General features: G+C 38.6%; 1 protein-coding gene across 1 annotated transcript; it reads right to left on the reverse strand.

The window, feature by feature from the left end:
- Window positions 1-6,673: 6,673 nt before the first annotated feature.
- On the reverse strand, window positions 6,674-25,329 carry mcoln1a (mucolipin TRP cation channel 1a). Its single transcript, XM_053615874.1, has 15 exons — window positions 25,101-25,329; window positions 17,135-17,376; window positions 16,783-16,950; window positions 15,238-15,394; window positions 14,734-14,815; window positions 14,521-14,617; window positions 13,050-13,149; window positions 12,461-12,567; window positions 12,213-12,362; window positions 11,510-11,611; window positions 10,724-10,846; window positions 10,302-10,418; window positions 7,847-7,936; window positions 7,558-7,688; window positions 6,674-7,151 (listed from the first exon to the last, which is right to left on the reverse strand). Exons 1-15 carry the CDS (start codon window positions 25,141-25,143, stop codon window positions 7,115-7,117), a joined length of 1,746 nt encoding a protein of 581 aa, XP_053471849.1. The 5' UTR covers window positions 25,144-25,329; the 3' UTR covers window positions 6,674-7,114.
- Between the last annotated feature and the right edge of the window lie 421 nt (window positions 25,330-25,750).

Raw genomic sequence — 25,750 nt, forward strand, 5'->3', positions numbered from 1 at the left:
GGGAGGTCATCTGTTGAGAAGAAGCAGCATGCAACTCCCACTTCAGGGGTGAAAAAACCCAATATTTTAATAATTATATATGTGTGCAAAACATCTTTATTTATATAATGCCATTTAATTTTTGAGACCAAATTCTCAGATCACTTTACATATAAGATTAAATAAAGCATTGACAATGCAGCACACCAATAAATCAATCTACAAGTATTAATGCCATGACTAGAAATCCATTGAAGATGACAACGAAATCATTTAAATTCATTTGATCAATAAAAGACCCAAGTTAAATGAGTAAATAACACTCATGAAACCAAGGTTCTCGCCTTTATCATAGGCAGTGACAGAAAATCTGCCTGTACTTGTATCTATGTCTTATCTGGCCATATATCCATATATCTGTGTGTAATGTGCTGTAGTGTACATGAGCCCTGCTTATGGGACTGCTCAAGTTACACATTCCTGAAGCACACATGCCGGTTAATTCTTCTGATTTTTCAGTAACGCTGTTGTAGGTGGACTCAGAAGAATCTTCCAGGCCATTCTCCTGCCCCTTAATGCACCAAAGTGTGAAGTCAATATCTATTAGTGGGCCATATTACTAACACGGATCAAGATTTACAATCGAATGTCACATTTGCTAAGCCTCTTAGAGTTTTTCTGCATTTATGTGCTCCTCAGATAAAAGTAAGCTGTATTTCATAGAGTGGTGTAGAAACATGGGTGGTACAGGGTAGCAGCTGCCACCCCAAATCTGACTTTAAGAGACATATTCGAGGGTTGTTACTTCTTTACAGTTTATGCAGATTTGCTGAGTCATATGGAGCTCATATTAATTTAATTTTTTTATATATAGTATTGTTGATATCTTGACCAAAGGTCATTGTTTGGCCTTCATTTTATAAAACAAATCAGATGTTGTGCAAGTGTAAACATCGTCCTTTCGTGACTTGGTGGTACCACCCATTTGCCACCCCATGTCTAAAAACATGGCTTGATTAGAAAAAATTTAGGATTACCAAATGGGAACTAGTGAAAAGGTACTTTTCTTTTATATGATAAAAGGGTAAAAGTCAATAACAAGTCAGAAACTCAGCTATGAAAATTGTTGTGTATGTTTATGTGCAATCTTTAGATTGAAAACTTGCATTTATGATAATTCTGTCAACATGGTTGTGCAGCAGTTGTGCAGCGTTGCTGCCCCCCAGTGGGTTTCCTCTAGGTTCTCTGGTTTCCTCCCACCTCCCAAAAACATAAACATCCACAAAAAATATGTGGTAGCCGGGGGTCGGTCCACCAAGGCCTCTGCCCCTGATCATTACTACTCCTTCTGCAGGTGGTGGGCCCACTAGGTAGTGACCAAAAGAATGAGGTCATGGATACAAGTAGCAGAAATAAGCTTCCTTCGCAGGGTGGCTGGGCTCAACTATAGAGATAGGGTGAGGAACTCAGATATTCAGGGGGAGCTCATAGTAGAGTTGCTGCTCGTCTGCATAGCAAGAAGCCAGTTGAGGTGTTTTGGGCATCTGGCTAGGATGCCTCCTGGACGCCTCCCTTGGGGAGGTGTTTTGGGCATGTCCAATGGGGAGAAGACCCTGGGGCAGACCAAGGACTAGACGGAGAGATTATATCTCTCGTCTGGCCTGGGAGCACCTGGGTATCACTGTGGAGGAGGTATTAAATCATCCAGGAGTTGAATCAATAGATCTGCATTTCAGATACTGTGATAGCAGCTTGTGTATACATGGACGTGAATTATGAGCATATGTTCTAAGCTACATTCTTCTTCCTCACATGCTAACTTACCAGAATTTAGAGTTGCAAGCTTAAAGTTCCTCACTATTTGCTTACTCTCTGCAGTATTCTCCATAATAAATGAATTCTGGTCTATGGATGACATTTAAACTCGTATTGACTCGTACTGCCTGAACAAGCTTAGGATCAGTGAGACAGATTGCATATATGGTCAGTCAGGCAGAACAGACTAATAAATATGCAAAAGTATGATATTTATTTACATAGTGCAGATATACACTAAGATGAGGCAGTTTTTCTCCAATCTCTCCAGTTTCAGTGACCTTGTGCCCACTGTAGCTTCAGATTCCTGTTCTTGATTGACAGGCGTGGAAGCCGATGTGCTCTTCCCAATGTTGTAGCCCATCCACTCCAAGGTTCAGTGTGTTTCTGTTCAGCACAGTTGCATAGAGTGGTTATGTGAGTCACTGTAGCCTTCTGTCAGCTCAAACCAGTCTGGCCATTCTCCTCTGACTTCTCTCATTGACAAAGCGTTTCTGCACACAGAACTGTTGCTTACTGGAAGTTTTTTTTGTGTGTTTTTCACACCATTGTGTGTGCAATCTAGGGATTGTTGTGCATGAAGATCAGCAGTTTCAGAAATACTCAAAAAGCCTGTTTGGCACCAACAACTGTGCCACATTAAATCACCCCCCACACATTCCAACCTGTAACTGCATGAGTTTATGCACTGCAACCAAAATTGTCTGATTGGATAATGGCACGAATAAGCAGGGGTAAAGGTGTTCCTATTTAAGTTAGTGAATGCATTGCAATAAATCAGTGTTATGGGTGTGACAACTGAGACAGCGTGAAGGCAAAAAAGTACAGTTTTGAAAGTACTGATAACATTTAGTAAAAAGATATGGGTATGTTACTCCCTCTGTTGAAACATGCAGTTTGTGTGAGATCTGACAGATAAGTGACATAAATGTAGACCTGCATGAGTATTTAAACGTGATTGTTCAATAGCAAGGTTGCCATTTGTATGGTATTAACCAAACCACAATGACAGCTCTGTGCTTAACTTCCTGTGCTGATGACTGAACGTGAACCTCCGCTAAACCCTTCAGTGCATTCCAGTGGTTCTTAAAGTGACCGATTAAGGATTCGTGATTTTTATAATGTGTTAGTAGTGGAAAGAACACCCTTCAAAAGTTATTGCATGATTATCCTGTTTGAATTGAATAGGTTTGATCCAAGCTATAATAAATATTAGGTCAGCCTGAACCTAAGGTGTTTTGTGAGTGGAAAGTTCAGGGACAAAAGCTATAAGGAGGTCTGAGGAAAAATGTGTTGTTTTTTAAAAAAAACGTGTCAAAAGTAATACAGACTCAAGACTCAGGATTTAAATCCAGTGTAATCAGACAGTTAGCAACCTGGTAAAAGAGCAAGAAAACCGAACAACAAAATTAGCAGAGACAGAGAAAATATTTATACAACATATAACAGATTCAAGGATTTTCTCAGAGGCTGCTGTGAATTGTAATAAACAAGTCTGCAACTGCAAAAAAGAAAAAGAAAGATCTCTGTATTGGATGTGTATCAACATGAAGAACAGATTAGCAATACACATGTGCAAAAACAAACTTGATAAAATAACCAGAGACAAAAAAACATTGCTGTGTTTTAAAAGTGTCCAAAACGGCCGTATTTTAAAACACCATAGAAATGAGATGTTTGACAGTATAATCTATTCACCAAGCAAAAATGATCATGTGCAAAAGACAAAAAACGGAAGATTTGAATATTTATATATTATATAACTCTGTGACAAATCATTACACAAAAACCCAGCACTTGTCTAGAAACTTCATTCAAGTAGACATGATTTCAGCAGAGACTATATTCGTTGATACCTTTCCAGCCTTTGTAGACTGATCTCAGGTCAGTTTACCACTTTCTATTGTAATGATTAGTCATAGTAATTGCAGTAAGGTAATACGGACACTAGACCAGCCTTAAGAAGAAAGTGAGCTCTTTCAAAAAATTGTGCGCATCCTTTTTACTGTTGGAACAATTAAAACTCATTATATACACAGAAACTAATTACAATACATAAACACTCACCGCCCGCTTTACCGGGAACACCTGTACATTCATGCAGTTATCTAAATCAGCCAATCATGTGGCATCAGTGCAATGCAAAAAAAACAAAACATGCAGATACAAGTCAAGAGCATTAGTTCATGTTCATATCAAACACGGAATGGGGGAATAAAGTGTGATATCTGTGACTTTAACCATGGCATGGCTGTTGGTACCAGAAGGGCTGGTTTGAGTATTTCAGAAATCGTGTCATCGCTGCACTGGATAACTGCATAAATGAGCAGGTGTACAGGTAGTCCTAATAAAGTGACCCAGTGAGTATATACAATGGTGCTTGAAAGTTTATAAACCCTTTAGGATTTTCTATATCTCTGCATAAATGACCTAAAACATCAGATTTTCACACAAGTCCTAAACATAGACAAAGAGAACCCAATTAAACAAATATTATACTTGTTAGTTATTAAATAACCTATTAAATGATCCCATATTTCATATCTGTGAGTGGAGAAAGTATGTGAACCTCTAGGGTTAGCAGTTAATTTGAATGTGAAATTAGAGGGAGGTGTTTTCAATCAATTGGATGACAATTAGGTGTATGAAAGCACCCCATTTTATTTAAATAACAGGGATCTATCAAAGTCTGAGTTTCACAACACATGTTTGTGGAAGTGCATCATGGCAAGAACAAAGGAGATTTCTGAGGAGCTCAGAAAAAGAGTTGTTTATGCACATCAGGCTGGGAAAGGTTACAAAACCATCTCTAAAGAGTTTGGAGTCCACCAATCCACATTCAGACAGATTGTGTACAAATGGAAGAAATTCAAGACCACTGTTACCCTCCCCAGGAGTGGAGGCCAACAAAGATCACGACGTGTAATAATCCACGAGATCAAAAGGAACCCAGGGTAACTTCTAAGCAACTTTGGCTAATGTTTAATGTTCATGAGTCCAGGAGAACACTGAACAACAATGCTGTGCATGGCAGGGTTACAAGGAGAAAAACACTGCTCTCCAAAAAGAACATTGCAACCCATCTGCAGTTTGCTAAAGATCACGTGGACAAGCCAGAAGGCCAACGGAAAAATTGTGTGGGTGGATGAGACCAAAATAGGACATTTTGGCTTAAATGAGAAGCGTTATGTTTGGAGAAAGGAAAACGCTGCATTCCAGCATAAGAACCTTATCTCATCTGCGAAACAAGGTGGTGGTAGTATCATGGTTTGAGCCTGTTTTGCTGCATCTGGGCCAGGACGACTCGCCATCATTGATGGAACAATAACTTCTGAATTATACCAGAGATTTCTAAAGGAAAATGTCAGGAACTCTTGTGAACTGAATCTCAAGAGAAAATGGGTCATACAGCAAGACAATGACCCTAAACACACAAGTTGTTCTACTAAGGAATGGTTAAAGAAGAATAAAGTTAATGTTTTGGAATGGCCAAGTCAAAGTCCTGATCTTAATCCAAAATAAATGTTGTGGAAGGATCTGAAGCACTTAGTTCATGTGAGGAAACCCACCAACATCCCAGAGTTGAAGCTGTTCTCTACTGAGGAACAGGCTAAAATTCCTCCAAGCTGACGTGCAGGACTGATCAACCTTTACCGAAAATGTTTAGTTTCAGTTATTTATGCACAAAGGGGTCACACCAGATACTGAAAACAAAAGGTTCACATACTTTTGCCACAGATATGGAACACTGGATCATTTTCTTCAATAAATATATGACCGGGTATAATATCTTTGTCTCATTTGTTTAATTGGGTTCTCTTGATCTAATTTTAGGACTTGCTTCATATTTATGCAGGAATATAGAAAATGCTAAAGGGTTCACAAACTTTCAAGCACCACCGTACATGAATAAATTAAAATTCTATACATCGTGATTGAGTCAGCCTTAGACACAGTCACTAAGACAAGAAGAAGAAAAAAAGAGTTTGCATACTGCATCATTGCAACAGTCACACTCCATTTGTTGCTCAATAACCTCTTCTGAATGAACCTTTAGGAATATTAAAATTCAGTCAAATCTAGCTCGGTCCCCATAGCGACTCGTAATTGCAGTGGCTGTTGCTACATCTCCAAAATCCAGAACAGAGCATGTGTGTTTACGGTTCATGATGTAGGTCATATGCTGTTACACGCATTTTGTGAATCCTATTGTTCTGGACCTTAAAGAAACGATGCTGCACCCTGGTGAGCTCATTTACATCTAGGCACAACAGAACAGACCGAACCATTCCAGTTTTTCCAGGGTATAATGACTGCAGCCTCAGCATCTTTTATTTCCCAAGCTTGCAAAAGTTTTAATGCCCTCAAGCATGTTCTCAATCTTTACATGCTGGTCCCAATTAAAACCCACCTTATCTGAACCAATTCAGATTTGAAACAGCAAAATGTATTATTATGTTAGACACATTTCTCAGAATGCAGCAAAAGAAGAACTAGTTTAGGACACTCATCATTTTGGCAGAAGATAACAGAAGCACAAAATCAAATTACGGTCCCTCACTTCATTGTTAACTCCAAAGCACATGCCTAGGCTGGAATGCCTGAACGCTAGTCTGACAGAGCGAGCTTTCTGAATGGGCAGGAGACGTGACTAGGCCAGTAGAGATGCCTCCTTGTCCTTACTGTTTCAACGTTGTTGTGTTTGAGCAGATATTTTACTGGAATGTGTGGAGAATATAAAATAATACAAAACAGCTAACTATATCTAAGGTCAGCTTAATTTTGTAACCTTTAAAAAGGGACAATGAGGAAGTGATTAGTGCTGAGATGAGACGTGGGGTAGTGAAAGTGAGATACGGTGCCATAGCAGTTCTTGTTCTTTAAAATGACAACGTAGCCATTACTTATCAGTTTAAAACAATCAAAAATATTAAGTTAACGGTACACTAAAATCATATTAAATACGACACATAAAACACTGATCTCCTAACTTACATACACTGTTTTCCTAAATAAAAGCTTGTGTACTCCACCTACATAGTACTGCTCTTTGTGAAGTGGGTGACAGACAAAAATAGCTTTTTCGCCCTTTCCATCGCTCTGTTCTTTTCATGCCGCGCTGAAAAATGGGGAGTCTTTCTTACTTCTCTCACCATCACACCCAGGAGGAAAATCCTCTCTCCTGTAGCGTGTGATGAGTCTGTGGAGGTAAATGTGTATTGGATGTAACGTTTGGTATCTGTATTTATCCTCTTTCCAGCCATGGAATGGATGCAACATCACACGGTCACCAGCAGAGAGCATAAGAGTTGTAGTTGAACTAGTTCACCAGTAGAACGTCTTCATAGGTGGTGGTCCTGTGAGGAAAGCAGGATTTAAACATCATGAGCAAAATTATGATCTGTACTGGATGTGCTCAGAACAACAGACATTCCTGTGAGGCAAAGGAAACATTAACAATCCTTTCACTCAACAATTGCTACTATTTATGACTCGTGATTTGTCTTAAGAAAAAGCTCTATCCCGTGTGGGGGCGGAGTTAATTTCCAAGCCAGAAATGAACAAACTAGTCATGATCTATTGCATCAGGAGAGTTACAGGCAGAATAATCAGAGCCGGTTAGCATTATGAAAGCTTGATCCTACTAATTAGCCTCTGCTAGCTCTCATTCCCTGTTAGATTACCCTAAAGGACACTGGAACGGATGCTAACTCGGTCATATCGACACACATCAGCACACACTTTGTGTGTAAGTTGTCAGACCTGTCACAGCAGCAGAAGAAGGAGCACGGTGATGTCTCCAGTCCCCGGAACTTTCCAGAGCTGGGCGTGTCTTTACACTCAGCGATGAATGCGTGTAAATCGGTGATGTGAATGGGCTCCTGAGTTTGGTGCTATTTACAAAACACAAACATTACACGACACAAAGTTGAAGACAGTAACATGGCCACATACATTCTCTCAATCACCTTACAGAAAGAAATATCAACTATACAGTAAAAACAACACTCCTTTTAATACTTTTTTATTCTCTCCCATCCTTCCAGCTTACCTTGATGGTCTCATACGCCCCGGTGATGAGGGCGATGAACAGCGAGAGCACCATGTAAATGAACAGAGCGATAAATGTGTAGAGGTACACCTAGAGATAAAGACATTTATATAGAAAACTTGAGACAGTTTGAAAATTTGGTCAATATAAGAAATTGTATTTAATGAATTGCATGAAATGCATCAATGTGGTAGCAGTACAACATATGTCAAATTCATTGCAATGAACTGTGCTGGATTGCAATGCAAACTAAACAAACATAGACCAAGGAGCATAGTTTCCCATCATGTTCCCTGAAAACTACTTTAGTGTCTCAAAAGTCTCCTTACATAGGGGGAAATTAACACTATTGATCAAAAGATCTTCCAAAATGTTTCATACTTAGTTTATATCAATTTTCACAGATAGCCTTTAACCAAAAAAAAAATGGACAGCTGTGGTGTGTGTGTGAGTGAGTGAGAGACAGAATGGGTGAATGAGAAACAGTGTAAAGCACTTGGTAGAACCGCTAAGGTTAAACGGCACTATAAAAGTGCAGACCATTTACCATTTACAAAAGAATAAGGTACTGAAATCATTCTCATGACTGGATCAGGAAGCTGTCAAAGTTTAGGAGTAAAAAGCATTACGTTAGAAAACAGATATACAGTGCCCTCCACTAATACTGGCACCCTTGAGCAAAGAAGGTTGTGAAAAATTGTCTTTATTGTTTAAATGTTTGATCTTTTGTTAAAAATATTCACAAAAATACTCTGCTCTCAGGGATCTCAAACAACTGCAAACAAAACAGGTTTATATGAATTCATATGAGAAAAATATATTTGAAGTATATTCCCATTGATATTTTACATTTTGTTAGTACACCTGGGTGACTAGGAACAGGAAACTGTTCAACCATTACTTCCTGTTGCACAGGGGTATAAATATGATGTAACACATAGGTCAAATTCCCTTAGTCATTCATAACAATGGGTTAGACCAAGGAATATAGCTGTGATGTGCAGCAAAAGGTTGTTGAGCTTCACAAAATGGGAAGTGGCTATAAGAAAATAGCACAAGCATTGAAAATGCACATTTCCACCATTAGGGCAATAATTAAGAAGTTCTAGTCAACTGGAAATGTTATGGAACAACCTGGAAGAGGACGTGTGTCTGTATCGTCTCAATGTACTGTGAAGAGGATGGTTCGAGTGGCCAGAAAATCTCCAAGGATCACAGCTGGAGAATTGTAGAAGTTAATTGCGTCTTGGGGTCAGAAATTCTCCAAAACTACAATCCGAAGCCACCTACATCACCACAAGTTGTTTGGAAGGGTTTCAAGAAAAAAGCCACTACTCTCATCCAAAAACAAACTCAAGCGTCTTCAGTTTGCCAGACACTACTGGAACCTCAAATGGGATCGGGTTCTATGGTCAGATGAAACCAAAATAGAGCTTTTTGGCAATAAACACCAGAGGAGGTTTTGGCGCACACAGAGAGGTAGCCATATGGAAAAATACCTCATGCCCACGGTTAAATATGGTGCTGGCTCTTTAATGTTTTGGGACTGTTTTTCTGCCAGAGGACCTGGACATTTTGTTAAGATACAGTACATGGCACCATAGACTCCCATCAAATATCAACAGATATTAAATGAAAACCTGACTGCCTCTGCCAGAAAGCTTAAAATGGGCCGTGGTTGGATCTTCCAGCAGGACAATAATCTAAATCATACATCAAAATCAACACAAAAGTGGTTTACTGACCACAAAATCAAGGTCCTGCCATGTCCATCCCAGTCCCCTGACTTGAAACACATAGAAAACCTGTGGGGTGAACTGAAATGGAGAGTCCACCAGCGTGGACCTCGAAATGTGAAGGATCTGGAGAGATTCTGTATGGAGGAATGGTCTCAGATCCTTTACCATGTATTCTCCAACCTCATCAGGTATTATAGGAGAAGAATCAGAGCTGTTTTCTTGGCAAAGGGAGGTAGCACAAAGTATTGAATAAAAGGGTGCCAATAATTGTTGCACAGCTCTATTTAAAGCTTTTTTTTTTTGGATAAATCTGTCTTTTGTTTGCAAATTGTTTGATATACACGAGAGCAGAGTATTTTTGTGAATATTTTGAACAGAAGATCAAAAGGTTAAATAATAAAGACAATATTTCACAGCCTTGCTGATATTTACCAAGTGTGCCAATATTAGTAGAGAGCACTGTACAATTTAATGCTTTTTAAGACCATTTTAATGCTACATTGATTTTTTTTTTAATGAGGACACAGCCATATAGCTAGAACATATCAGCAGATTGTGCTGCCCTATTCAGAAAACAATATCACAGCAGAGTCAGGTTGAAACGTGTAGACAGTAGCAGTGTAGGACAAACTGAAAATGAAGATGCATAGAAGCCCATGTGAAAGCGTGTGCATGTGTGTGTGTTTTAGTGTGTGTAAGCAGTGGGTAAAACACACCTGGCTGAAGACCCACACCAGCGTGCTACTCTCCTGCATGCCACTGAAGGTGACAAACATGTCGTCTCCATTTATCAGAGAGAACAGGCACTCTGACACCATGGACAGCGAGCGAAACTGACAGGAAGAAGAAAAACAAACAAAATATATATATATATATATATATATATATATATAACAAGTAAAAAGTTATTAGAGAATCTATAAGTAGAATGTCATACTGATAAATATAATCGATAAATAACACTGAAACAGGTCTAATTATAGTAATGACCATGTCATGAGTCTGTTCTCAACGAACATATAATATCCAATTGTAAAAGCCAACAGATAAATTAAGATTAAAGTAAGTTTCTGAGCTATGCTCAGCCTTTGTCCATCAAAACCTACTCATCAATTGGTTGTGAGCTTTTATGCATTACCTTGACATGATATGGCCCTAAAACAATCCAGCCACAGAAGCAGTAGCCCAGATAGATCACTGCCACACAGCAGCAGAAACGGATCACGTTAGGGAACGCTGCACGCAACGTCACAATCAGAATCTGGAGACAAGATTTCGTAAGAGGACATTTTCATGCTTTATCCTTTCAACAATGTTACACAAGTTTATGGTGGATTTGTCAAATTTGTCCAAAAATCCCTGAAAGCAAGTATAGAGGCTTGTGTGTGTGGGTGTGTATGGTGTTTTCAGTTTGTTAAGAATGTTAAAAATGTATGTGCTACTGGATTGTAGAATGCGGTCTACATGTCAAGACTGCAGAAATGTGTTTCAAAACAAACAACAAAAAAAAAAAGATAATGATTGTGTGTGGGCGTGTTTACATCTTCATAGAAACCAAATGTGCACACAAAGATCGGAATATCTGATCATTTTGACCAGGTGGGGGATAATCAGCTGGTCCCCAAAAACAGCAACTTTTATTAAAAACAAACAAAGAAACAAAAACCTGAACTATAAGAACCAAAATATTTCCTTTTGGATACTGGGGTTATGGTTAGGATTAGAGTTGGGTGCATCCATAGCCTTAATTAGGACGGTACTCACAACCAAGACTATACATCTCCATTCAAGCCTTTTTGTACGTTGCATACACTTCATAAGGCACATACACCAAACATTTCCTAATATTGAAGCTATTAAAGGCAGTTCGAAATAAAAGCTGGAATTATAAAATGGAGCCAGCAGGTTGAGATTGTGTACTTACATTGTACTTCTGGAAGAAGCTGAGGTAGCGAATTACCCCTACCCACACCAACAGTGTTGACGTTCCCAACAAAATCCCGCACACGTCATAGGACGAGATGTTCTAAAAGGAGAAGGAGAAGAGGAAGAGCCATGAGGTTTGGTTACAGAAGCCATCAGCCATAATTAATAACGTCTGCAGAATTCATTCCCTTTGTTTTGTTGTTATTTAGATCAATTAAAAACCCAAAATGTTTTAAGGCTACCTAATTCCACTCAAATGTGTCTACAGAAGAAGAAAAAAAAAATCCACATGAATCAAAATTGTCATACGGAATAATTATCTGTAGTACAATTCTAGCAAAAAGCTTAAGAAGCCACAACAGAAGTACAACACCACTGGTATGCAAAAAGCATGCAAATGTCTCAAGCTAAAGCAAAGATCCTATTCAAGAGCAGTATTGTATATATTTGTTTTCACCACCAATTGCCTTTAAACTTTCATCAATTCTATTAATTTGTTCTACCAGTTTTAAACATCTTGAAATCCGTTCTTTTGAACAGCTCTCTCAAAGCAGCCTTCATTTTAAATTGATGTTTTCATCTTAAAAATGGCCTGAAAAGAAGGTACATCAAAGTTGAACCAAAAGGTTCTTCCAATACAGATCCGTCCTACTCTAATAAGAAAGTATCTTTCTTTCTCGCTCTTTCTACACATTACGTACCTTGGACTCAATGCCGATCTTTATGAAGGAGCCGGCAATGGTGAGCAGATCACTGATGATGAGCAGGATGTACCAGCCATTGATGAACTCCATCCTGTCCCCCCAACACACTGTGCGTTTCAGTTTGTTTTTAAAGTACTGTACAAACTCCTGGACAAGGAAAGTATTCGTATAAGCCACAAATTCAAAAGCATTATGTTTATTTCTTAAGGAAGAACTCCTTATTTAACTACAAGTATCTCCCCTACATGCTGAAGGAGGATTCCTCGGAAAATAGAGCGCCCACAGAGCACCAGAGAGAGGCCACACATAATTGCCACAACCACATCAAAGGCCACCCGGGTGTAGCTCTCCGCTAGATGAGAAGGGAAGAATCAGAAATAAAAAAATTTAAATAAAAATCAGTCAGTCTTGCAGAAAAACAAGCACATGTACATGTTTTAGGAAGCAGAACAACAGGCAAAACAATGATTAATCAACTTTAAAAAGGGGAAATGGAAAAGCTAAATACACAGCACACACACTGCTAGTTTTATTCATTTATTTGTGTGCTTCTACGTTATGCTTTATCTCACCCTCGGTACCTGGATAAAATGGATCCAAATTAAAGCACAGGCTGCATGGAATATTTTATACACCAATAAACAGAAATATTATTTAAAACGTCTTTGTGGCTTATTTAACATTACAGTACAATTTTAATTGCTTAATATTACATATTTCATTTAATTCAACAGGTTTATCAAAACAGTAACACAATAATCAAGACTACACATTGTTAAAAGTCTCCTCAATGAAACTGAAAGACTCGATCACAATCACAACTGGCAGTCTCACCATGGCCGGATACACTGGGGTCTCTGCACTCCTTGATAGAGACCTGGTTTTCCAGACTGATCTTCACCTTGCCGCTGTGAGCCTTATTGTCCAGGACGATCTGATCAAAAAGCCACAGATTATATTTATATTACTAAGTGAAAAATACACACAGAATGACTTACACAGTAAGCTTTATAATTAATGTGACCTTTCTTAGACATGTTGGTCTATTCTGACTTTGATTAATGGTTTCCTACAATACCCACAGGGTGCCATTCAACTACTTGCTGATATAGCAGCACCAGAAGGATTTAGCGCTTGCTCTACCGAGATTGGCCGATGCAGCGGCATTTTAGTCCTTTAGTCTGTCCGGCTCTCTTACCTCCTCATCTGTACACTCGGCTCAAAACAGATCAGGTTAAAAACTTCAACTTTCACGCTAAATCCCCCACCGACACTACCACACTCGTCATCTCGGTCATCATGTCCATCATCTGCCATAACTCCGAGCAACTTTGTTGTACAGCTGCACTGCATTCTTGAGGACAACTTTTGCATCAATGTCTCCCTTTCCATCTACAACGGATTTCTCATTAATATGACATTGAACGTCGCTGAAAATGGTGAGTGAGAAAATAAGCACTTGCTCTTTAGGTTTAACAAGCCAACAGCAAAATTTGACCATTATTCTTTCTCCTATTAAACACCATTGTAACTTCTCATATAACAAAAATACAGAATAACCCAGAATAACTCCAATAACTAAAATACAGCATCAACCAACAAATTTGCACCAGAATTGCTACACACATCAATATTTCAATGTAAAATGTAAAAATTCAATGTGTTTTGATGTGGAATTTCCCCCCCATCAACAGACGTGTTATCAAAATCACTGGGCAAGTTTGAACACTGGGGACTAGACACTGATCCTAACACAGGAACTGTTAAAAGACAAATGCATACGACTCTTAGATTGAAACAGAGAAATGTCAATGGTAAATTACAACCAAATCCAAAAAGGTTATGCGACACTATGTAAAATGTAAATACATGTAAATAAAAACAGAATGCAATGATTTGCAAATCTCATAAACCAGCCTTTTGTTGCCCCCGTCCCAACTTTTTTGAGGCATGTTGCGGCCATCAAATTCAAAATTACCTTATTTTTTTTCTTAAAAATGGTACATTTACTCAGTTTAAACATTTGATATGCTTTCCATGTTCTATTGTGAATAACATATGGGTTTATGAGATTTGAAAATCATTGCATTCTGTTTTTATTTATATTTAACACAGCGTCCCGACTTTTTTTTGGAATTGAGGTTGGAGCCTTCACTTAAGATTCCGGTCGTTTTTGTAACCAACAGATTGGCAACAGATGGAAATATAAAACTATGTGAATGTGATAATGGACAGAAAGTTCCTGTTCAACTATATTAAAAAACGAAAATACCACAATAGTCACTTCTCAGATAAGAAGACTCACCGTGATTACAAAAGTGTAACAGTCTGGAATCTCGTTGTTTATGATGGTCTGGAGATTTATAGCCTTTAGCTGAAACTGTATTGTAACGTTGATGAGCCTGAAAAAAAAGAGGAAGACAACAAAACAGAAGAAAAGGAAAAAAATATGTATAAATAATAAACGTAATGGAAAAAACAGAGATTTTTGTTGTTGTTGTTGTTGTGTGAATCTTACTTGTGAAATTTAAGAGTAAAGTTTTTGAACTCATTTTTCACAAAGCCATCGGGTACACTGAGCGGTGAGACTCCTACACAATCTACAACGAGAAAGAGACACGGAGAATGAGAAGCATGTTAAAAATTTCTGTAATCACACATTCAAAAAGTCTGTAGGAAGAGTGCTGCTCATTTTAGTGTAAATGGTTTAATGGGTTTACATTTAACCTCAGGAGATAAACGCTAAGAGCCAACAGACAAACACTAATCCTGAACCAAAATGGATTTTCAATTAGAATTCCCAATGGTAGTGTGATTTAGGTGATGATAAGGCTTAATGTATCTGGAAAATACAGAGGACATAATGAGTGAAAAACTAAAGCTTATCTGCTGAAACCTAATTAAGGCTAATGTTAACATGACGTAGACCAACATTCAAGCAGGCAGTACAAGTAATCCTAGACAGTGGAGAAACAAACAAGGCGACAGAACAAAAGATTAGCTCCGGTTTGAATCCAGAGACCTGTAATAATGTGTGGGTCGATGCTGAAGGTGTCATTGGCTGGGTCGATGCGGCCTTTTTTATAATATTGCTGGCAGAGAGACAGAGCGCTGCCATTGACGCCCACTCCGTACACGTACGCGTAGCGTCCCACAGTGGTGTCCGGCAAAATCAGGTACTGGAGAGACGGAGAAACGGACGGTCAGGATGATATATGAAGAGTGTGATGGGAATAAGATGGAAAATGAAAAAAGGAGGAAGTATGAATCAATCCATCACAGAGCTTACGGAAAAACAACAGCCAGACTGTTACTCCTCATACTTTTGTGTACGGGAATAACTTAAATGACACAATACTGTCATACATTGTATACAGCGTCACTGACAGAGTAAGACTCAACAATGTAATTCCCAACATGAAGAAACCACAAAAGGATAAAAGATCACAAGTACATGAACACTATATTTGAACCACACTGTCATTTCTGGTAAAAACATAGCAATATTTGCTCATCCTTCCACTTTATACAGTGGCACATCATGTTGCTGGGGAACATTTAAGACAGAAAAACAGTGAGCAGTTTAAACCTAGAACCCAGGCACCCTTCTTAGATCTTCATCACCCACCGAAGATCCCCCCCTTCAACACACCCGGTTTTAATATTCCCATTCTATTTAAGATTTTGAATCACTGTATTGAGTAGGTTATATTGGAGCTAGAACTAGATTCAGCAGTATCTCCAGATACGTCTGTACATCCGGGAACATCCGGGTCTCACTGTAACTTAAATTTACAAACAGTTTTACTTTCAGTTCTCATATGAAGTAACATACAGGAGTATTATGTATAAGGATATACAACAGCAGAAAATTCAGTGTCAAATCAAACAAAGCTAGTTTCTGTAAATAAAATTCTCAGTCAACTGAACTGCGTAAAGTTTTACTATGCCACGTTTATAACATGATATCACTACATTTTACTCAAAGCAAATAAAGCAATTTCAAGAAACCCAATAAAAGACATGTTTTAATGATTGGATGAGCTCACCTGGATACGATACATTTGTACCCAAGAACTGCTGCTGTAATCATAATGACAGTCCTGTGCTCATACCAGGACTCTTAATCTTAGCCAATTAATATACTCATTCTGAGGCTCTAAACTCCCATTCTGACTGCACAAGTTTACAAACTACTTACATTTTTAAGTATAGTCTCAACATAACTTTAATTTATAACCTAAAACGATGACCTACCCATCAGTAAGTATAACATCTGCAGTTTTCAGTCATTCAGCATATTCAAAAGAAAATTTATTTAGCAGGATATTCACTATTATTTGGTTTTTTTTTTTGGTACAGTTTAATGATAATTGCTATTATATTGGCTGAGAACACCAAGTTGAAGAACAAACAGTATAATGGATTTGCACTTGGTATTTCTTCTACTCTTAAAAGATATTTACAGTCTCCTCCGAACGTACCATAGTGTTTAATTCCTTACTTGACGGGTACTAATACACAAATCACGTTTCCTGCATAATGTATATTTGTCAGTACCCTTTACCTGTTCTATTGCGTAATAGATTTGCTCATAGACGTCACTCTGCGTGTACACTGCCAGCGTGTCATCAGCACCATCAACGTAGTCTTTAAGGAAAAGATGTTTAAAGGAGGCTGTGTTTTCTTCTTTAAACGTCACCACCATCTGGTTACTCAAACCGAACAGTACAAGCTGGAGAGAGGGGAAAGAGAGCTGTTGATAACTGCGGTATAAAAACACACACAAATCTGAAATGCAAAATGGTGTAGCATAGGTTTTGCGGGGTTTTTTTGGTTAAAGATTAAAGAAGTCTTAAAAGCACCCTGAAAAACAAAGTTCTACTGCTCAGTGAATGTGAAGGTCTCTCTTAGCTCACCTGTACTGTCACTATGAAGATCTTTAGGATCTGCAGGACCAGTTTAAATGGCTTTCTACCCTTGGCATGGTACTTATCACACGGGCTCATGAAGAAATATTTCATTTTCCTCCGCAGCGCTTCCTCTTCCTGGTCCATGGTAACCCAGATATCTGTCGCCGGGTACAACCTGGAGTTGTCGTGGTCAATGCAGTGGTCATGGGAACCATAGCAATTCACTGGAGACAGCAATCGATCTTTCTCTAAAGGAAGTAAAAAACAAAAAGGTATGACAACCAGCTGAGGTGTAATCTAATCTCCATCAAATACTTGTATGTTTGACAGCTTTTACATTGTAACATGCCAGAGATAGTTTTAGTGATTAGGTCATTATGTGAGAATGTTAATATTTCTATGAGTTACAGGTAGTTGGGACTGATTAGCATTATGTAAGTAAGATCACTATAGCAGCCCCTATAACTATCACCGGTAGACATCGAGCATGCATGTATAGGAAATTTTCTTGGAAGCAAGTGAGGATACGCTCTCTTTCTGTGTAAACTTTCACAGAAAACAGATAAAAACTACGACCGAGTCATTCCACCTGAACACACCTATACAAACAAGTCGTTGTATGTACACAGGTGCATCTAAAAAAAATTGAATATCATGGAAAGTTTGTTTTTTTTCCTCATAATTTAAGTGGAACTTTCATATTTTCTAGATCCATTACACAAAGTGAAATATTTCAAGCCTTTTTTTGTTTTAATCTTGATTATTACAGCTCATGGAAATCAAAAATCCAATATCCCAAAATATCCGGTTTCATCTCGATTTATAGTATTTTCCAATTGTGGATTTAAAAAAAAAAAAAAAAAAAAAGATTGAAAGAGTTGTTGGAAGCATAGATTTCTAAGCATAGTATAAATTATTACATTATTATACATTATTAATATAGCGGTTAATTATTATTATAATTATTATAATTATAGCGGCAGTTGTGGTTTAGCGGTTAAGGGTCCGGGTTACTGATCGGAAGGTCGGCGGTTCAAGCCCCAGCACTGCCAAGCTGCCACTATTGGGCCCTTGAGCAAGGCCCTTAACCCTCTCTGCTCCAGGGGCGCCATATCATGGCTGATTCTGCGCTCTGACCCCAGCTTCCTGACATGCTGGGGTATGCGAAGAAAAGAATTTCACTGTGCTGTAATGTATAAGTGACCAATAAAGACTCATTATTCTAGTTTATCATGATTATTTATAGTTCTTTCTCAAAATTTCCATTCTTTCGAAATTTCGTTTTTTTGTTGTTTTTTTTTACATATAAATATGTTGTAGGTGAAAGCATTACAGGAATTTTATGTAGCGCAAGTTACGTCAGTAATAAATCATGGTAAGTGGAACGCACGTTTGAGAAGTGACACTTGACCAGCTGCACAGATGAAAGTGAAATAAGTTGTGATAAATCGCAAACTCTAACAGCCACAAGTCCAACCAACAGAGGAAACAGTCAGCACTGTTTACTGAAGGTGTAATAAAATCACCACTACACACACACTACACAGCACCCTCATGAATAAAAAAATGGAAGTGAAAGCACAAAAAAAAAAAGTGGGGAAAAAACCCCAAAATGGTGCAACCAAGTTGAGAATGTTTACGAACAGGAGAACAGCCTGTCTATAAAATGCTTTTACAGCATAAGTCAGCAGAATCACTGCGTCAATGTGAAGCTTTTAATAGGTCCATGTTCATGATTCTCAACTTCACATAACCCTTCAGCATTATCAGTACATCGCTCAGTGATGAACATGCCTTAGAAGATTAGCTTTGACAAAAGGATTAAAATTGCCTGTCAAACCATGTCAACATTTCGCTAATCAGAAAACCATCTGTACTAGGAGAGCTGTCTGGTATCTCACCTCCAAGAAAAAGACAGAATTCTCAATAATCAGAGAACATATGGGGGCATCTAGACTGCAGTTGAGTCTGTGAGTCTGATTCTAAGTGATAGAGTCAATCACACAGGGTAAGTAAATTGGAAAAAATCTCAACTGTCCAGCTTTTGTGTGCGGCACAGAGTCCAGGTGCGAGGTTTAAGCAGGACGGCCCACACTCCTGCTGTCAGGGAGATGCCCAAGTGTAACGATCACAGGTCTTATCTATGCCCATCAGTCAACACTGGGCCAGCCACAGCGACACACAACACACACTCATAACCATACCCACAGCATCAGCCTAGACTAAATAATACCAAACCATGAACAACAAGATACCATGAAGAACAAAAATAACAAGGCTAAGCTGCAGGCTTAACTCGACAACACCATACACTTCTGGCAACAAAAATCTCCTCGACAGGACTTACACCATGATTACAGTCATCAAACATAATCACCACAAAGCACCTGACTCACCTTGACCATTAAGTTAATTGAGTTATTTTTGTTCCCAAAACATTTGTCATTCGAGTGACATACAAGGAAAACACGCATCAACACCGAAAGACAAATTCACACTGCTACATCAGATATCAAACCGGACCGACGAAGCCTGCGTGGACTTCTAGAACGACGAGTTAGTGAGCGTTGGTCTGAGTTTAAACATACATTTATCACATCAAAAAGCAGGAGAGAGCAGACTGGTGCAATTCAAATCAAATCAAGTCAGTTTCTATCGTCACTCCATCCATATACACTGCATGTATACAGCGCCATATTGTACATTATGGCTGACAAACTACTTTAAAAACTGCATTAGATTAGATGCAGCATTGCGTCGGGGCGTATCATATCGATGCAGCATCGCGACGGGGCATATCATATCGATGCAGCATCGCGTCGGGGCGTATCATATCGATGCAGCATCGCGTCGGGACGTATCATATCGATGCAGCATCGCGTCGGGGCGTATCATATCGATGCAGCATCGCGTCGGGGCGTATCATATCGATGCAGCATCGCGACGGGGCATATCATATCGATGCAGCATCGCGTCGGGGCGTATCATATCGATGCAGCATCGCGTCGGGACGTATCATATCGATGCAGCATCGCGTCGGGGCATATCATATCGATGCAGCATCGCGTCGGGGCATATCATATCGATGCAGCATCGCGTCGGGACGTATCATATAGATGCAGCATCGCAGCGAGGTGTATTATATAGATATAGTTTAGATATAGTATTCCTATACATGGATCAGAATATACACTGTAGATTTGCTCTCAAACTGCCAGTAACACAGTATAGTTTCATTTTAAAAAATCTTTTAAAAATAATAATAGATTTGTTTATTATTAATAATAATGAAGAAGTTTTTGTTGCAACAAAATACTCGATTTTGTTGCTGCTTTTAAAAACATTTGTGATGCAACTTAAGAGTTTTTGTTGTCTTTTTTTTTTTTTTTTTTACAGAAAATTACTTAATTGGTGAAATCACAATTGCACAAAATGGCTTTGCACGGTCTTTCACAGTGACTACATTTACATGGACAGCTGTAATCTAATTATTGACCTTATTCTGAATAAGACAATATTGTGATTAAGGTGTTTACATGAGTTGCTTTTAGAATATTCCTTTCATGTTCCTGTTTTACATGTTCTAGAACATAGATCGATTAATGCCACACGTCATTACGTCCCCACGCCAGAATTTCACATACCAACATACAGTTCGTCTTCGTTATGGTACCGTATACGGTTTTGGGTGTTTTTATTTAAAATTTTTACGAACGCTTCAAGTGCGGTTAATTATTTGTCATGCTGTACATGCAGATAGACGACTGCTTGAAGCCGTGGGCTGCGTCCCAAACCGCATACTTACTTACTATATAGTAGCCGAGACGCATGTATTTCGCCTACTATTTAGGACGCAGCCATGCTCTCTCGTTTGCCGTAAAACGGTTGGTTGAGCACTGCTGTGTGTATACGTGTCCTGTCACACAATGTGGTGAGAACTCTCCCACGACATAAATAATGTGATTAAGGAGTGTACATGTCTGTAATACACGTCGATAATGCGACTAAAACAGGAACACTCCACAAGTCTTAATTCAATTTGTGTTTACTTCGAGTATGACTTTAATCGGATTAAGCTCATTAATAATCGCTGTTTACATGCTAGTTTCTTAATCAGAGTATTGTCTTAATCGGGTTAATATCGGATTATTGTTGTCCATGTAAACGTACCGAGTCACGATTGTTGGTAAATGAGACCTTTTAGCTGTACTCGTGTTCGACGCACATGAATCGAAGAGGTTGTGATTGCACCTTTATGTTTTGTATTGATTTGTATACAAGTCACTGATTTTTAGCTAAATATAACATTGTTATGCTCACAGAGATCCACATAAAACCTACTATCTTCAACTCTTAAAATTAAACACACACACACACACACAGTTTGTGAGGCCAAATCCCAAAAGGGCTCCTTCTTATTTAGTATATTCTCTTTGAATAGGATTTTAAAGAAAAAACGAATCCTAGAGACAGGTGACAAATTAAAGGAAAATCCACAAGTGTATTAGTAAAGTGTTGGGTCTCTTGGCACGGTGCACCTTGGCATGGATTCTACAAGGTCTCTGGAAGTTTACTGGAGCGATGAACATCGTTCTTTCAAACAAGTTAGTGTTTTGATAATAACGGTAGAGGGTCTGATGACTGTGAAAGCCATAGCATACTATTTACATCATTTTAACATCATACACCATAAATAGTATGAAAGTGTAAGAACAATATAAAGGTTTTGTTTCAGCAGCATGACAAGAGCAGCACAATACAATAATAAATACACAAGACTATATGGGTTATGGGTTCAAAGAAATCCCATAATACTAAAATACAGACTGCTGTACATCAGGACGGGATCCGAGTCTAATCGAGAATAAACAACGATCCACCAGATTTCCAAACAAACTCATACTTTTGCTTTAAATAGCATACTTCTGCCTTGTCCAAGCTTTTAAACCAGGATCACGTAATAAGTAAGATAAATAACGGTTAAAGCACTCAATGAGAATGACACAAGATGCTATAGGGGAAACAGCTGCAACACAATGCATTGGTTAGTGGATGTAAAAAAATAAATAAATATAAGTGTGAATTATAATCTGGTCTGTAATGAGCGACAAGCTGGGCTGTGTGTGAAATGTAGGCCGAGTTGTACAGCCTGAATCACCAGTGACTGAAACCTCTCAGACAGGTTATAAAAAGTGTAACTGAGTCATGGTACGACTGAGTTTAGCCCACAAGACGAAAGCACATGATCAGAACCCTTGCAGAGTCTTAAACGGCCCACAGCCCAGGCAGTCATGACCAGACTGTAAAATGACTGGACTTCAGATACACGAGTGAATCACTTATTCGATGCATACGTAAACGTGTGTGGTTAACTAACTGCAGTGAGTTGAGGTTTCAAAACTCAAGACAGCTGCTGCAGCTGTCTTGCATTGCGCAGTTTTCCTGCGCTTTCATTTTGACACATGATTTACAGCTGGTGTGTTGAAAAACAAAAAACACTGAAATGTTCCGAAATGCTACAAGTACCTCGTATCAACGTGGACGGCTGAACTGATTGGTGTTTGGGGAAAATTTGTTAACACGTCGGCAAAAATGGCATTTTTCTTTTTATGACCGAGGTTCTTTGTTTAAAAAAATGAGGGGAATGTGTTATATGAGCCTAATTTGAGCTAGATTAGTTTTATCTGGCAAGGTACTGTGATCTAAGGATTAACACTGAGATCCCTTAATATACTCCAGCATAATTTAGCACCGTCTGTGGTTCAGGTTCACACAAGCCTGAAAATCAATATTAGTATTTAGCTGAACCTACTATAATAACTGAACCTGACAAAGTTCATTGCTCTTCACCGTGTTATTTTTGTTGTTGTTTTTTTACTGTCCCGTCAATACAGGCTCTTTGTAGCGACTCTATCCCGTCCAAATCAGCTAGTGGTAGTGATAAACAAAACGATGGTTGTTATTTGACGGCATCTTTTAGTTTAGCTGCTGTTAAATAAATCATTGAGACTATGATGATGCAAGACTCGTTCATTTGGAATGAAATATCTGCAAATTCAAAGGCGTTTGATTTAAACCATTTCATTACTCTGCTTTTTCAGCATTCGGTCATGTTCAATGTTTATGGCAAAGGGTCTTTGAAGTATTTCAACAGATCAATCAAGCATTCAGAGTAATACTGTAGCTGAACGGATCGATGAGGGAAATAAGCCATAGTTCAGCGATTCCAGTTTTTAAAATATTTTTAATATGAACCATTGCAGCTCCTGTAAATGATTTAGTTAAAGGAAGCTCGTCATTGACAAAGCAGAGCGATCACAGTTTATTATAATTTTTTATTTCATTCACCCTCTCTGGTCTGATTAGCGTGCTGACGTACCCGTCTCGTTCAAAAAGAAAAGAAGTAATTCTGACGACAGAAATTCAGACGTTTGCATTTACTCTTCTCTTCAATTTCAAAAACAGACGTTTCATCTGTTCAGAGTTCATGGTGCTAGTCAGAACTGGTAATGTGAAGCACCAGTGAGAAACACAAAACACAAGCACTTCAAACTGATGCCTTATATACAGCCATGAACTAATCACTAATGGTTAATCGGTAAAAGCGAGATGTTGGAACCAGACTGGAGCCCCATGTGCATGTAAGATTTGCATGTTTTCCCGGGTTTCCTCCAGGTACTCTGGTTTTATTTACATTTAATTTAATTACATTTCGCCCTTATCCAGAGCGACTTACATTTATTTCATTTATACATCTAGGCGGTTGAGATTTAAGGGCCTTGCTCTAGGGCCCAGCAGTGGCAGCGCTGGGGTTTGAACTCACGACTACTTTGAATCAGTCACCCAACGTCTAACTGGTTTAAGAATATTGCTGAACTGGAGGCCGTTGCTCATGATGAATGGGTTGATAATCCTCAGGAACGCTGCCAGAAGCTCCGCATCTCGTTTGCTGCGGGCCATGACAGCAAAAAGGTGCTCTACTAAATACTAAAGATGCTTGCCATGAAAGTGTTGAATAATTTCGAGACTGGAGAAGTGATTATAAGTTGCATTTTCAGTTGAATTTGACGAAACCCCTTGAAGCATTCGTCGTGTTGAACTATTTCAATTGCTTTCGTTTGATTCGTTCGTTGCAAACCGCTGAAAGTCTGTACATTTTGACAATAAACCTGATTTGCAATTTTGATTGGAGCTGTAAATGTAAATGTCCTTGTGCTGTAATGTAGAAAAATCTGTAAATAAGTCATCACTGGAAACTTTTTACTTTTCAGGGTTCATCCTTTCCACTTGGAAACCATTCCACAAAAAGTCTTTAAGACTTTTAATCCATTACTGTATCCATGGTAACAGTAAACAAGCTTAGAATGAACTGGAGATATTTAGTAGCAGTGTAATGATTTCATAACAATGATAGCTGGTATATCCTTATAGTAAACCATTATATTAGATTAGATATAAAGTAGGATTGTGGACAGTGTGAAATGTTAATGATGATGTTGTTAATGATGATGATGACGTTGTTGTTGTTGTTGTTGTTGTTGTTGATGATGATGATGATGATGATTAATTTAGAGAGCAGTGCTGCAGTCTGCGGTCCTGATACCCCAGTGTGTTCTTCCGAAATGTTTATTTCCTAATTCAAATTACCACTCTCAGAAGTTTTCGTTCCCAGAACCATAGGAAATGTAGGTTACAGTTAGGAGACATGTTGTGTTACCGGACACTGCGTTTGTTTGTTTGTTTGTTTGTTTGTTTTGAATGTCAGCTAGACAAAATTAAACCACTACTAGCTTGCTTAAAGCATAATTCATGCTCTAGTTTGCCTATTTAGTTTTACAGTAGGACCATTCTTAGCTAGTTATACAGTGAAACTTTTTTTAATAAAACTGAATTGCAGACATTTACACGACTTGTATGTTAGATGTTTGGCTAAGAGCTAACCGAGAGCTCAAAACTCGTAAATCTGACTTACCGGTAGAGTCGTGAACGGCGTTATTTTGATCAACCAAGGCCATCTTGGTAGCGCGAGAGAAATATCCGTCATAAAAAGCGAGTCTGGGTCACGATGCATTAAAATAAGAGAAAACAAACCCGTGCTAACGCGCAAAAACAACAGATCTGAGCTGCTTCTCGTGTGCGCTTGAGACTACTTAGCTCTCAGTAAAAGCTCGCGCGTCCACACAGCGGTCATGTGACCACACCGCGTGACGGAGCGCTACTCTTCCATTTAGGTGTGTTCGACTTCATGCGGCGCTGCGCACACAAGATAGGTCCATCTGCAGAGCCGCAGCAGCAGTTCCAGGCCAGCAGGTTCTAGCCGGAAGTTACGGCGGAGCTAACGACAGCACATCGTTATGGCGCAAGTTCTTTGCAAAGTTTTAAAACTTGTTAATTTCGCCAGTATTTGTTATAACGTACACAACCGGTCACAAGTTTAGACACACTCATTCTTTATTTTTTATCCCCCTCCACATTTAATAATAATAATAATAATAATAATAATAATAAAGTCATCAAAACACTGGAGTAACACAAATGGGACTATGTGAATTATGTTGTGATAAAAAAAAATCCAAAGTAAATAAAAATAATTTAGTATTTTAGGATCTTCAAAGTAGACAC

This window comes from Ictalurus furcatus, chromosome 26 (genome assembly GCF_023375685.1).
Source record: "Ictalurus furcatus strain D&B chromosome 26, Billie_1.0, whole genome shotgun sequence".
Classification (NCBI taxonomy): domain Eukaryota; kingdom Metazoa; phylum Chordata; class Actinopteri; order Siluriformes; family Ictaluridae; genus Ictalurus; species Ictalurus furcatus.